This window comes from Halichoerus grypus, chromosome 9 (genome assembly GCF_964656455.1).
Source record: "Halichoerus grypus chromosome 9, mHalGry1.hap1.1, whole genome shotgun sequence".
Taxonomy (NCBI): Eukaryota; Metazoa; Chordata; class Mammalia; order Carnivora; family Phocidae; genus Halichoerus; species Halichoerus grypus.
The window spans coordinates 77,449,574-77,464,092 of record NC_135720.1 but is presented as its reverse complement, the minus strand read 5'-3'; the positions used below and the strand labels follow the sequence as shown (position 1 = coordinate 77,464,092).

Here is a 14,519-nt window from a genome sequence, read left to right as displayed (position 1 = left end):
GTACTCTTTGATTCCTTTTATGTAAAATTTCCAGAAAAGGCAAATCTATAGAGTCAGGAGATTAGTGGTTGCCTGGAACTGGGATGGGAGCAGAGACTGGATGCAAACAACTCGAGAAACCTTTTCAGAGTGATGGAAATGGCTCAAAACTGGATTATGGTAATGTTATATAGCTCTATAAATTTACTTAAAATTACTGATTTGCACACTTTGAATAGATGAATGGACATTATGGTAAGTAGATCATACTCAAATAAGGCCTTTTTTTTTTTTTTAGAGGGAAATTGTACTCCCATCCACACTGCTTGATTGTTGCTATGGGGTGTCAGTATCATTCAGCACCTGGCAGTGATACTTCCAATATTTTTTACCAAATTGGCCTTAAAAAATCACATCTCCTTATTCTTAATAATATACATTTCTTTGATCTCTAGCAAAACTGAACACTTCATCTATTTGAGTCTGCTATTTTCTTATAAGGATATACATCTTTTCCATAAGGACATGTGAGACTTCTATCTTTTTAAAATAGCAAACTTTTTTCAGTGATATGTGATACAAATACTTTTTCCCAGTTTTTCCTAAGTTTTTAGGTTTTGTTAACAATGGGTTTTTGTCATACTGAAGTCGTGAAGTCATGAAGTCACATCCATCTGTATTTTCATTTATAGAGTCTGTCTCTGGTGTTATGACATGTGATATTCTTCTGAAACATTAATCAGAAACCTTGAATATTGTTAGTTAAGCATCCCTTGTGCCCAGCCCAGAACTACTAGGCCTCTCCACTTTAAGAGATAAAACCTAATTTCAAATTTCAAAGAGGCAGACAGCCTTTTCTTCCTTAAGCCTTTGAGTGTAAAGAGACACTAATGTTTACACCCCAAATTCATGGAAAATTGCCTCATTAGTGTATTTCTGATGTGATACACTAGACATTTCCAATAGTTCCAGTGATGAGGTACTGGAAAAATTAAAAAAAAAAAAAAAAAAAGATGTGAAAATGTGTTTGCTGTTGCTAATCATGCCAGGACCATGACTCTAGGCCTCACTGGCTGATCTCCCTTTGTAGAACATCATATCATCACATAATAATGTGACCACAGCAGGCATTCATGGCTGTCTGACCAGAACAGTCTAGAACTCAGTCACTCATGATCTCAGCACCACCTGCATTCATGCATATTATCATTTTCCCTGCTATCCCACTCACTACTAAAAAGTGGTGGGTGGCCCATCACCCATTAGGTAATAAATACTGGAAACTGAACTTTTTTCAAATTTAGCAAACTCAGAAAGAGATCTAATGTTAACTAAAGAACTCCTTACTGTTGAGTGCATATTGCTTCAAAAAATTCTACTACAGTTATAAAAAAAACCATTTGGTTTAATATAATTATCATACACAAAGATAGAGATAAAACAAAGATATGATTAAGAAAATAAAAGAACGTTTTATATTAATGTGGGTATTATGGCCTTTAAGTTGTTTAACTGAGGCCTGCTTATATTAAGATACAATCAGAAGAGGCATTCAAATGCCTGATAACAGAAAATGACTCTGTTTTTCTCTGTATCTATTTGAGTCCTACCTACACTTCCAAGATCCACCCAAATTCAACCTTCTTTTCCTATCAGTCCTACAGCATTTAGAATCTATACCTAAACTGTATATTCTGGAATATATATATATATATATATATATATATATATACACATACATATATATATATGTATATATGTATATTCTGTGTATATATATGTATATTCCACATATATATATATATAGTCTTAATGTTACTCAAGTGCTTTGTGCCTGCTACTCTTATCATCTTCAATGAATTGAATATAAGCTCCATGAGAGTGAACTATGTATCCCCATGACATTAAAGCAGTGCTAGGATTCCAGATCTTACTCTGCAGAACAGCCTAAACAGGTGTTTATTAAATAACTTTTCTTGATTTCTGGAAAAAGTTGAAAAAAGGGGGCCAAGATGGCAAAAAAGTATTGCGGGGGCACTTTTAAAAAATTTATTTTAATGTAAAACAGGCAGTCCTTTAGTCAAGAAAAATAACGTGGAGTAGTATATAAATGTTTTAGCAGGTGCCCCAGCTTTATAGCTCTCGAAGTGCTAGGCACAGATTGTCTTCAGGTCTTTTCTTTGCATCTAGGCAGGCTTTACCAGTAAGCTCCAGTGGCCTCCAGGATTCCATGAGGCAGCTCTAAGGTGTGACTGATAGATGGGATGGCGTGGTAACTATGTTAAATTTGTGGCTGCTTCTGTCCAGATATCAACTTTGGGCTCCAGGTATAAATGAAAAGCCTTCCTATTAATCAAGGACAGGTTTCCATCTCTGAAGAACATGCTGATGTCCTGAGGGATGACATTCAAGCGCTTTTATGCAAGTCTGCCCCTAGTCCCAGGATGCCTGGCTAGCTTCTTCACAGGAACTCCCTGCCTTCCAGAGAAATAAAATAACCAAAAGCCAGTACTGTTCTTTCCTTCCCCTCTGTTTCCTTAAGAGAGATGGACAATGAGAGCAAGTAAGAGTAATGGTTTCACCAACTCTGGCCCTTCAATAACAACAAGGACTCCAGCACATCAGGGTCTAATAATGGGTTTGTGCACATCTAAGTTACTGTTCATTTAAATTTGCTGATAATTCTCAGGAAAAGGGATGGCACGAATTCACTCCATAACTCATCTCTTGATGATTGGTTCTTTTGACTCTACTAGAATTCCCAACACAGTCATTAAACCTCAGATAAATGTTGAAAATGGTGGTATCATTTTAAATACCCTAGTTCTAGTAAAACAGGCCTGGAAAGCAATATTTTCATAAACAAATTTAAATAATTAATCTCAAGTATTAGTACTCTTAATCTGCCATCCATCTTCTCAGGTTCCTAATCTCTTTGCATTTCCTAAATTCGACTTGACCCGCCCACCACTAAATCTTTGGTACTAGCTATTGGTTGGTGAAACGTTGGGGAACTCAGGTATTCAAACCCTAGTTCAATGGCGTTAACACCTCTCAAGATGTACTGAGGAGTAAATAAAATAATACAAGTCAAACTCTTCCCACAGTATGAAGCACACAGTATGTGCACAATAAACTCTAAGATTAAGAAAAAAAAAAAACACAACAAACTTTTGTTGTGTTTTTTAAAAAGTGTAGGAGACAAGTTCCCATCCAATTCTTAGTAATGGCGGGGAAGAAAGCAAAAGCTTCTCTATTTTTATAAAATAATGCATTCACTGAAGCAAATCAGACCACAGTCTTTAACTGATAAAGCAGGATATTATTTGTAATTTTGCCTCAAATTTAAGACACACTGATTTACACTCCTGGCAGGCAGTGGGAGGGTGCAAAACATTTTCTTAGGTTACAGCCGCCACACACCGGTTTTCTCTGGGTGAAGGAAAGCCTTCCCTTCCCTCCCCGGGACAATGACCCCGAGGGAAACATGCCACGCGGTGCTAGATACTTCGTGTCCCGGGCCCGCGCGGAAGGGGACGTAATAGTCCTCAAGGAGCTGAAGCTGGGACGAAAATGTCCCCAGTTCCTTGTGAGTACCGAGGGGCGCGGGAGCACGCGCACCCCGCCTTTCCCGACTGAGTGTGGGCTTGGGTCGCCGGAGTGGACCCGGTGGCCCCATTCCTCGGCAAGCCACAGTGGGCGCCACCGGCGCTGTCCCGTCCTGCGCGTGGCTAACTCCGCCGCTCCCGCCGCGAACTGCCGGCAGGTCCCGGCCGCCCGGCCCCGCCTGCGCCGTCCCCAGCCCTGATTGACACGGGAGTTGGTACATACGGGTCTGCAGCGGAGGCGAGCAGGGGGGTGAGTGCTATTTTAAACATGGCTTTCCCTTCCCTTGGCCTCAGAGCCAACGCGGCGCGCCCAGCCCTGGGCTAGGCCCACCTGGGAATAACCCCAACATCTGCCCGACTTATTATTTTTTTTTTTTCGATCTCCCTATGCATGGACTTGTTCCCCCCCCTCCGCCCCCATCACTGCTTTCCCTCCACACTAATCACAACCCGGCAGTTTCAAAGAGGAAACTCCCCTCCTGGAAGGGCGAATGGAAAGCTCTTTTGCTTCTTGTTGTTCGAGGTGGAAACCATTCCAGCTAGCATGAGTTCAAAAAGAAGGGAAGCCGCGTCGCTGGAGAGAAAGTAACAGTCAGAAACCGATGAGGACGGAGGGAGGGAGAGAGGGAAGGAGGAATGTCCGCAACAGGCATCTGAAAACAAGCGTGGAGAAGCAAAGAGATCGCAAACCCCGAGTTACTACCAAGCGCATTCCGCGCAATCCACCGCAATGACAAGATCTGCTGTAAGCACAATTTGAAGGCCTTTGAATCTTTTTTGGTAAGACTTACCTTTCTCTTCGGCATAATGACCACGTTCGTGCAGCTAAAAAGTAAAGCAACGGGCTGGAACTGCAGACACCGCCGCTGGATGCCGCCGCCGCAGCTGCTCACGCGCAGGGCACGGCGTAGCCCGGCCTCTCCGACCTGCACCTCCGCGGCTCCCTCCAGGGGCCCTCTACTCGCTCGCCTCTCCGCTCCTCCAATGAGGAGCCCCGGCAGCCGGCCGCGAGGCCCCATTGGCTGCGGCAACATTCTAAATTCCACGAGGGCACGCCCACCTCAGCGCACACGGTAAGCGCTGTTGTAGTTTCCACTTCACCGAAAAAAAATCTGCCTGGTGACTGAGCATGCCCAGTTCAACTAGTAACCCCCAAGCCACACGGTCCTGGAGTTTCATCGTTTTGCTGCTCCCTATTTGGATCCTGTCAGTAGGAACAGTGTGGGCCTTTATAGTCAGGAAAAAGAGTAAGGCTGGACACATCAACTATATAGTATAAGTATATGCACAGCAGGCACTTGATACGTTTCCTACCCCGTAAAGGCTTGTAATGAATGTTAGGTGATGGAGACCTGTAAGAGTGAGAAGATACCCTGTTCTGGGAGAGTGTGGCAATTTCTAAGGGTCTCAGTTTCCCTTTCTAGATATCTAATGACAATAATCTCAAAAGTTACTTAGCTTTCGTTTCCTAAAAATCTGTGATTACAAATCACTCACTAATTCAGCCAACTTCAAGCTAGGCTTGAAGATGAATAGGATATGTTTGTTATGGAAATTAGAAAAAGAATGAACAAGGTCAGAACAGATTATATTTGAAACATATATTTAAATAAATATATTTAAAATAGACATAATTTAATATTTCTCAAAGTTCTGCAAGGCATTAAACTGACATTGCAGAGACACTTCTGAATTTATTTTATCAGATCAGTTTTACCCTGATAACAAAACCAGCGTAAGATCTCAAAAGAAAAGAGAGCTATGGACCAATATCCTTTATAAACATAGACACAAAAATCTTGAACAAAATTTTAGTAAATCAAACCCAACAACATTTAAAAGGATAAGACATCATGACCAGTGAGGTTTATCCTAGGAATTCAAAGTTGGTTTAACATCTAAAAACCAACCAATGTAATTCACTATATTAATAGAATAAAGTAAAAAACAAATATCATTTCAGCAGATACAGGAAAAGCACTAGTGAATGGGTAAGCAAACTGTGGTAACCATATGCAATAGAATAATACTCAGCAATAAAAAGGAACAAAATATCCCTACGTGAACGAATGCCAAAAAACAAGATGCCACATGAAAGAAGTCAAATACAAAAGACCATAATGAATAATTTCATTCTTAAGAAACTATAGGAAAAGCAAAATCAGGCAAGCTTAGTTTCATAATCATATTAGAAGGCAAAAGTTCACATCATAGGAGAATATATTGAAGTCTTACACCACAAACATGGCTAAGTTCACTTTGGTCATGCAGACGCTGCAAATATGCATTAAATGTCATCAAGTAGTTAATTTTACACTTGATCTTAGCCAAAAGGCTGAGAAGCGATCAAGTAGTTAATTTTAATGCGTGGCTTTTTTCTTTATTAATTTTCAGAATAATGAATTGACATCCCAGCAAACTCCAGAAGTGGTCAATGATTTTATTTTTGTAATATCTTTAGGAACTGATGGATTTGTATATATTTGATATGCTTCAACCTATTGCCATTATTACTATTTTTTAATGCTCATATTGCCCCAATAGGAGATCTTTTTCAAATTGGTCCTTTTGACAGATTTGTCTTTGGTAGATTTCTTGCTTTCAGGCATTCAGTGGATCACAATATGCTCAAAATAACTCGGATAAAACCAGTTCTTTGCTTGAGAATTGGATAAAAACTTTGAGGTTAATAATTTTACCATAAAAATAATATTTATAATGGAGTTGTCTTGGAAAAGAGTTCATTTGCAGAATGCTTGGTGGTTAAAAAAGAAAAAAAGCCAGTGAAGGCATTTTTAATAAGATATGTGTGGGAAGGATGCTGGGTAGCACTTGTAATCTGGGTCGAAAATTTTTTCTTTATGGAGATCAAAATGTTTCACAACAAAGGTAGTCTAGGGTGAATTTTTCCCTCTGTGAGGAAAAGCGGCTCACAATTTGGCATCTTTAGTTTATATTTTTCAAGGCTAAGCAATCAACAGCAAACAAAATTGTGAATGTTTTTACTGCACATAATAAAATAGTTGCAATGAAAATGAAATTTGCTAGTTGGATAAAGAAAGTTGATTGTGGGAACCTTGGGTCATTTGAGCCTCTTAGTTCATTTACAAGTGACAAAAATAACAGATTAGTTTTGAAATGAATAACAGCATTGATCCTCTTTCCTTTGAAGTGGATTGCACCTGCCTGAGGAGAACACTCTGGAATGGAGGGTTCTCCCTGTAGCTTCAGTAGCTTTAAGGTCTGAGAAAATAAGCACAGACCTGTGGAGGAAAGAAGAGTAGGCAAAGAGAATAATTTAGTGGGTAGGTAGAATTCCAGGTTAGGAGATAAAGACAACTGAGCAGAAATGAGCATGCCTCATGCAAGACAGAGAGGCGGCAAGGTCAACCTGGTAAGAAGTAAAAACTCATGTGTTTATCAGTATATTCTGCTGAGTGTTTCACTTGCTTCGAAACATCAACCTCTAAGCCAGTAAAGTCTTCTCTACAAGATGTGGAGACTATCTTAGCCAAGATGGACAGTGTACAAATAAAGGGAGTTACTGCCTGAGGAAGAAAGAAAGAAAAATTAGTGAACAAACTTCTTTTCCAATTCCAATTCCTCTCCCCTTCTTTCCTAGTCAAAACAGTTGGAATCTTATACCTACCTCAGCATTTTTCAAAACAGCAGAGCAAACCCATTGGTGGTATCATGACTATCATTAAGGAAGAGAGCAGGAGAAAGGAGAAGAAAAGAAAGGGCAGAGCATGGAAAATATCAGGGTGCATTTCACATGGTAAAGGTAAGTAGTGTTTTCTAAAATGTTTCCATTTTTCATACATTCCCACATAAACACACAGCACACATGTACGTATATAGTTGGCATGTATGGGCGTGTGTGTGTGGAGGCGTGTGTGAGTGTTCTAGGTTGAGACTTGAAATGTATTTTTAGGATAGGTATTGGTATATTTAGGATAGGTATTACTGTGAAGTAAAGCTACTTCACAGCCCTAATGAATCTTATGGATCTTTGGGGTTCCAGCAATTTCTTCTTCTGAAGAAGGGTGCTTAATCTTCAAATCTTGAAACGAAGTTTTGAAGGGAAATTATCGTCTCCCTCTTGATCTGTTCATTCTTCCCTCTTTCAGGCAGGCACAGGCAGGGTATTGCTTTAATTAATGGCAAATTGCTGGAGAATTAATATCTAGAATCTATCTATTATTGCTTCTGATAACTCTGTAATTCTGGAATAAACTGTTCTTCAGCAAATTGGCCAGAGATTTCCAGAGGTGAATGATTTCAGGAATATAACAAAACATCAAAAACAACTGACAAGAGGTGGCAAAGGAATACTTTATTTTGTTCGTATTTTTATTAGTCAAATCTCTAGTTTGCTGAACGCTAACTTTTGCAAAGACCATGTTATAGTTTTTACAAAGTAACCAGGTCTAAGAGCCACCAACCTCAAATCACAGGAGCTGCCTGATGCAGGTACCTAGACCCTAAGCCCAAGTTATTGAATCAGAATTTTTAATGACTAGACCTGGGAGTCTGCACTTCAAACAAGTTCCTCCTATGATTCTTTTATGTGTGTATGTATGTATGTATTTATGAGAGAGAGTGTGCACACACAAGTTGGGGGGGCAGAGGGAGAGGGAGAGAGAATCTCAAGCAGACTCTGCGCTGGGTACAGAGCCCGACTTGGGCCTTGATCTCCCGACCCTGAGATCATGAGCTGAGCCGAAACCAAGAGTGGACAGTTAACTGACTGCACCACCCAGGCGCCCCTCTCCTATGACGCTTATACTAGAATTTGAGAATTTTAGGCTAGGCCTTAGTTCTCAACGACCATTTGCCGAATGCCAGTACTTAGATTCGAATGCTGTAAAAGCCTGCTGCCTACTTAACACACTTGCAGAGAAGGAGCATAATGCTGTGGGTGAAACTTCCCTACCATGGACCTCCCCTTATGCTTCTACTCCATCTGTCCTCGGTTCCAGTTTTGCTTGGCACTACATGCTTACTCTGCATTCTTCTCCCTCCTCTTCTCTACTTGTAAGGAGCATGAAGGGTCATTAAAAACTGTACACTTTGAGATCCCTAGAATAGCACCTCCTCCCATCTTCGCTGGCAGTGCTCTGGGCAGCTCCTTGAGCCCCTGACAAGATTAAATTCCCGGGCCCCACATCCTCAAAGGGAACCTAACCTGCTCAAAGTTCCACAAACCACACCCTTTCAATGTTTTATTATTTCAGTGATTGTACAAGCATACCTTGTAATTGCATTAACAGCAAGAGGGCCAGGACATTCTGTGATCTTCTAACAGGAACCAACTTGTTGTTTTTCCCAGCTTTCAATCAAATTTAATCTGTGCGCAGATTCTTTACCCTATCTATGTTCTACACAGTTTTCCCACCCCTAGTCCTTTTCAGGTTCAATCTCTGTGTTATTTACCTCTCCTTCTTCTTATTGCTGCTGCTTAAACTCATCGGAGTGTAATTAATTTGCTCTTTGTGACTCCCAAATGACTCTTTGGGGATGAATTAGCCATGCTCAGTAGCTAGAACCAGGGATTGGGCTACATTTGTCCAGCCATCACTTTCTGCCAGATTAGTAGCTTGTCTGGTGCCAAGAGCCAGCCGTGTACAAGGAGGTGAAAGTTAAGGGAAGGGACTCCTGAGGCTTCATGGTGAGGACGCAGCAAAGTAAGGACACCACTCATCCCCTTAGGGGAAAACTCACAAGCTGCAAAGTGCCAGAAACTTGTTAGGGGTTGTTGCAGATCTCTCAGATGGAGTTACATATACATTCTTGTAGATTACTGCCTTTGCCAGTACACTCTCAGACAGGACTGCACCCTGCCTTCGAAGCTGGGGATCTTGGCTACCCATTTCTAATGTCTTCTGCATTTCTTCAAACCTCAGAATCCTTGGGATCTTGCAAGAAACACCCAATAGCCCCTTTCCTGTCACTGTGCACAGTGGTCCTGCCTTTCAGGGCAGATTGAACCATGTTCTTTCCTCAATGAAAACAAATAAACAAAATCCAGGCTTAGGGAAATGAAAGTCAAGTGAATCATTCTGGAAAACACCGTATGGCAACTGGAGAAGATTTTTCAGATTAGCTTGGTTAATAACTGTCCTAATTCTCAAGGCAATACATTTTTACCCAGCCGTGGAACGCTAGCCTGAAAAGTGCCATAATCTTTAAGGCTGCTTTTTACACAGAGTTGTTGTTGCTTTTTTTGAGGCATGGAATTGTGTTATTCCCACAGAAAATCTCATCCTTCCCCCCTTTCTCATTCCTACTCCCACTTCTGGTCTTTGCAACCTTTAACAAATTTTTTAAAAATTTGCTTTCTGAATAATCCAATTTACCTCTTTATATATAGGATATGTCAAAACTTTTCTGAAGTTTTAACTATTCTTTAAATAAATCCTCATCAAAAAGCCCTGAATTTGGAGACATTCGGCTTGAACTCAAATCCCAAGTCATTGAGCTGCAATCCCATTACTTAACCTCTTTGACATCCACTTTTTTTGTTGCTGTAAAATGACAATAATGATGTTGATCCAAGGCAGACACTGCTAGTTACCAACCCAATATTCACACTAGTCTTCGGTCTTACTGACAGAATTCTGATTTTTGACATTAGACCTGGCCAAAGCAAAACAAAAACTTTAGTTCTCCACTTCCCCAGCAGAGAGAGGTTGCTACGTGACACTGTTTTGGTGAATGAGATGTGTGCAGACATCACAAGGTCGTAGTGTCAACACCACCTATGACAGGGCAGGGGCAGACCCAGCCCCACAGCTGCCTTCTGCCTTTGTTCTTCTCCTTCTTCCATCCCGGAAGTTGGTAATAATGTCTGGAAGTAGAACACTTATCTTATGTCCAAGAGGATGAGCGGAACAAGTCAAGAATGAAAGAGAAAGACAGGGCTGCAGGTCTCTGTACTGGCCCTGGATTGTACCACTCCACTACTTTTTATGCATGGAAAATAAGCACCTGCTTGATTAAGCCATGGTAGGTGAGTGTCTGTGACGTGCAGCTGAATATAATCCCTAACGAATACACCACCTCATAGAATTGGTGTGAAAATTGGAGACAATAAGCTATAGGAATGCGCATGTGCCTGCAGCATAGTACTTAACATATTTTGTTTGAAGAAAGTATATCAGTGTTGTAATGAGCACTGGGTATTATATAAGACTGATGAATCACAGACCTGTACCCTGAAACAAATAATACATTATATGTTCATTAATTGAATTTAAATTAAAAAAATAAACTAAATAAAAATAAATGTTTACTAATACAGAAAAAAAGAAAGTATATTATATTCCCCCATAGATTATAAAATAGAACACAGAAAAATTTTAACTTTTCCTGAATCCCTAAGGGCCTGATTATGAATGTTTAGTGTAAACCTCTTAAAATTACTTTAAAATAGGCAGAGATAAACATTACAAACAAGTTTTATTGTTGCTGTAGAATGTACTGCCCTAAACTATGGCCTACTGCCATGTGTTAAGGGATGGATATGTTGGCTTGTGGCTCAACTCCATCTTTGCTGTAGTATGCCTCCCTGTACTGTCGATGCTAGAATCTAAAAAACCACATCCCAGAGCAGCTCGGGTTCTGGGTGTGATTTGGATTTGGCCAATTAGATGCACTAGCATGGAATTTGTGGAGTGGCGATTAGGAGGAGGCCACACGAGGCTATGTCTGCTGTGTCTGCTACTTTCTCTTTTCCTGCAACAATATCCTCAGAGATCCCAGGCACTGGCTTTGTGGGTTTTGCTAGGCAGGACTCCGTGCATCCGCTCTGCAGACGTAGACTGCAGCAGGTGAGGCGTGGTCTGGAACTGGGAGCAGTGGTGGCTTCCTGATTGAGAAAGTACTTTTATTCTCATGGAGTCCTGACGCTAGTGGAGTCCTGACTTCAGAAGAAGCAGAGCTCCTTCGATGACCTGGTTCTGGGGTGTGACTTTGGGAGTTTTCTGAAAATTAAAGGTAGAGTCTGTTTCTTTAGTCCTCCCAGCTGTCCACAAGCCATTGACTCCTTGAATGTATCTCTTCCTCCTTAAATTAGATACAACAGGTTCTGTTCCCTGCATCTGAACTCAGAGCTCTAGAGCTTCTATTAGTATTGTTTAGAAAATATTTCCAGCTTTATTTCCATCTGAATCTATGATTATGGATGCAAATGTTGAGATGCAGACTGTCTATGTGTGTCCCTGAGTGACCACTGTGAATGGTGCCCTTTGAAATCCTCTCCAATGGATATGGGACATAAGTGAAAATAAACCTTTTATTTAAGCTGTTGATATTTGGGGAAATTTGTTATCACAGGATTATCTACCTTATTCCAAAATGACATAGAACTTAGAACCTAAGAGCTTGGGGTACTGTTTTAATAATAAAATAAACCCTAAAATATGTGGCGTTGGCTTAAGAGCTGGTCAGAGAGAATCAAAGAAACTATTGCTGAAGACTGGAGGAATGGATTTTTCTGGTGATGAAACATTTGGAAAAAGTGTTGCCTGCAGTAAATTGGAAGGTAAAAGGCATACCTAACTTTAGGGAAGAGATTGAAAACATTAATACTACCATTTAATTGGCTGCTATCAACTGCATTTGGCACAATGTTACAAGAAAGAGATATGTTTGGAGAAGAATTGGTCAGTTTGCAATGATAAATAGAAAAGACTAGAGAGTCTACAAATTCAGGGATTCAAATGCAACTGGTTCTCAACCCAAACAGTAAAGGATAAAATTGATACTTTGAGCCACAAGGGACCACAAGGCACCACAAGGCACCACAAGGCACCACAAATAGCTTTGTAGCAAGGATCAAATCACTGAGCATGGATTAGGGTGTGCTGGCCTGAAATTCCTTTCAATTGGACCAAATAGCTCAAAATAACATACAGTGGTTCAGGGGGAAAGGTGTACTCACTGCTAGGCTCAAGGAACCTACAATTAGGAAGGGAAGGAAGGAGGGAGAGAAGGAAAGAGAGAAAGAGCGGGATAGGGACAGAGATGGAGACAGAGAGACAGAGAGGGAGAGGAGGAGGGAGACAGGCATTGGGGCAAGAGAGCAGAGAAATATGACAAAGTCATATGTCTAGAAAGGAAACATGGGGGTAGGTAAGAAGTCAAACAAGTTTAAGTTGGGAAGACGGTTTCACTGCTAAAAGAGGCACCAAACTGCATTAAATGCCATTGTGGCTGTTTGAGACTTAAAATGACCCTTGGACACTTGGACAAGAAGTATGCTGAGAAAACTGCTCAATCTCTAAGGCAAATAAATATATTCTTCACTGCCTACTTCAGACAAGGTCAAGAAGAATAATGGAAAAGAAGGAACCTCCCAAAGGGAAAATCCAAGGACCATGGAGATAAATACCAGGGGAGCCCCTCCTAGGAAACCTACATGAAGCCTCTTCAGGGACAATTCCTCAGCTTTGGGTAGGAGGCCTAAAACTTCTGCTCAGTCTAATATCAGAATTATAATAGGCCAGTGACTGCCATGTGTTTCCCATTCTTCCTTTTTTTATTAAAGGATTATTATATTAAAGCATTTATTAAAGTCACCCTGATCCTGCTCCACCACAGGGAGGGTCAGGTCTCTGGATCAAGAGGAGATGCACATGGACCCGTTTTAGAGGCTAGTATTCTGTGAAATGAAGACCACCATGCATCACCCAGAGATCCTGGGCTTTGAGCTTGACGTCATCACTGGGATTTTCGAGTTCTCCTTTCTCAAAAGGATTGAGTAAATGCATTTTGTTTGCAGGAAGGAGGGTGAAAGAAATATTTCATGCCCAGAAGAGAAGACTATGGTAATAATCAGTACTGTTCATTGGCTTTACTTCTAGTGGGATTATCCTTCTCCTCCTCCCACTTTTAAAGTTAGGCCTAGCTATGTAAACTTACTTTGGCTAATTAAATGTGAACATAAGTGACATTTGTCTTTCCTGAGCACCATTTTTTTTTTACTGTGGTAAAAACCACATAACATAAAATTTACCATCGTAACCACTTTTAGGTGTACTATTCTGTAGTGTTAAGCATACTCACATGAATGTTCTTATGAAACCCAGAACATTTTCATTTTGCAAAACTAGAAACTCTGTACCCATTAAATAACTTTCCCATTTACCTCCCCTCCCCCCTACCCTGTGACCGCCATTGTACTTTCTGTATAAATTTTACTACTGTAGGTAACTCATATAAATGGAATGAATCATGCAATATTTGTCATTGTGGATTGCTTATTTTACTTAGCATAATGTCCTCAAGGTTCATCCATGGTATAGCGTGTGACAGGATTTTCTTCCTTTTTAAGGCTGAATAATATTCCATTGTGTGAGTATCCTACATTTTGTTTGTTCATTCATCCGCCTATGGACATTTGGGTTGCTTGTACCTCCTGGCTCCTGTGAGTAGTGTGCTATGCTGAGCACCATTTTTAAAAGTCAGTGTATGATTCACCATACTCTCTTTTTCCTGCTGTCATGAACAGAGGCATACAGTAAGATGAGCTTCTCTCAGCCTGGATCCCTGAATTATTGAAATGAGCAGTGTTCCCTGCTGACCTGCAGTGAACATTTAGTGAATGAGAAATAAGCCTTTGTTATTTTAAGCCACTGAGATTTTGGGGTCCTTTTTTTCCCCCAGGGAAAATTGATAAGGTTTTAACTTTTAAAATTAAAATTTTACTCTTTCAAAGTTTACAGGGAAAAACAATGAACGGAGGCTCTCACAGTGAAAAGGCTGCTGTGTTTGAACCTTACATCTCCATTGCATTGCTTTGGTTACGCCTTCTTCTTGAGGTTTTTTGTTTGTTTGATTGGTTTTTTTGTTCTTGTTTTGTTTTCTATGGCCACATCCATGACTTCTCTTTCTTTAGCTGGCCAAAGCCTGGAGAAATCCCAAGTCCTC

At 40.5% G+C, this 14,519-nt stretch overlaps 1 protein-coding gene across 3 annotated transcripts in view; it reads right to left on the bottom strand.

The window, feature by feature from the left end:
* HMGN3 (high mobility group nucleosomal binding domain 3) overlaps positions 1–4,653 on the bottom strand; it is a 31,128-nt gene extending 26,475 nt beyond the window's left edge. Inside the window, exon 1 of one of the 3 annotated variants that reach the window (XM_078055055.1) lies at positions 4,379–4,653. In XM_078055055.1, coding sequence (XP_077911181.1) covers positions 4,379–4,621 — 243 coding nt within the window. In that variant the 5' untranslated portion in view covers positions 4,622–4,653. The remainder of the gene's footprint in view (positions 1–4,378) is intronic. The other 2 variants (XM_078055056.1, XM_078055057.1) reach the window with 2 other exon arrangements.
* Positions 4,654–14,519: the final 9,866 nt, after the last annotated feature.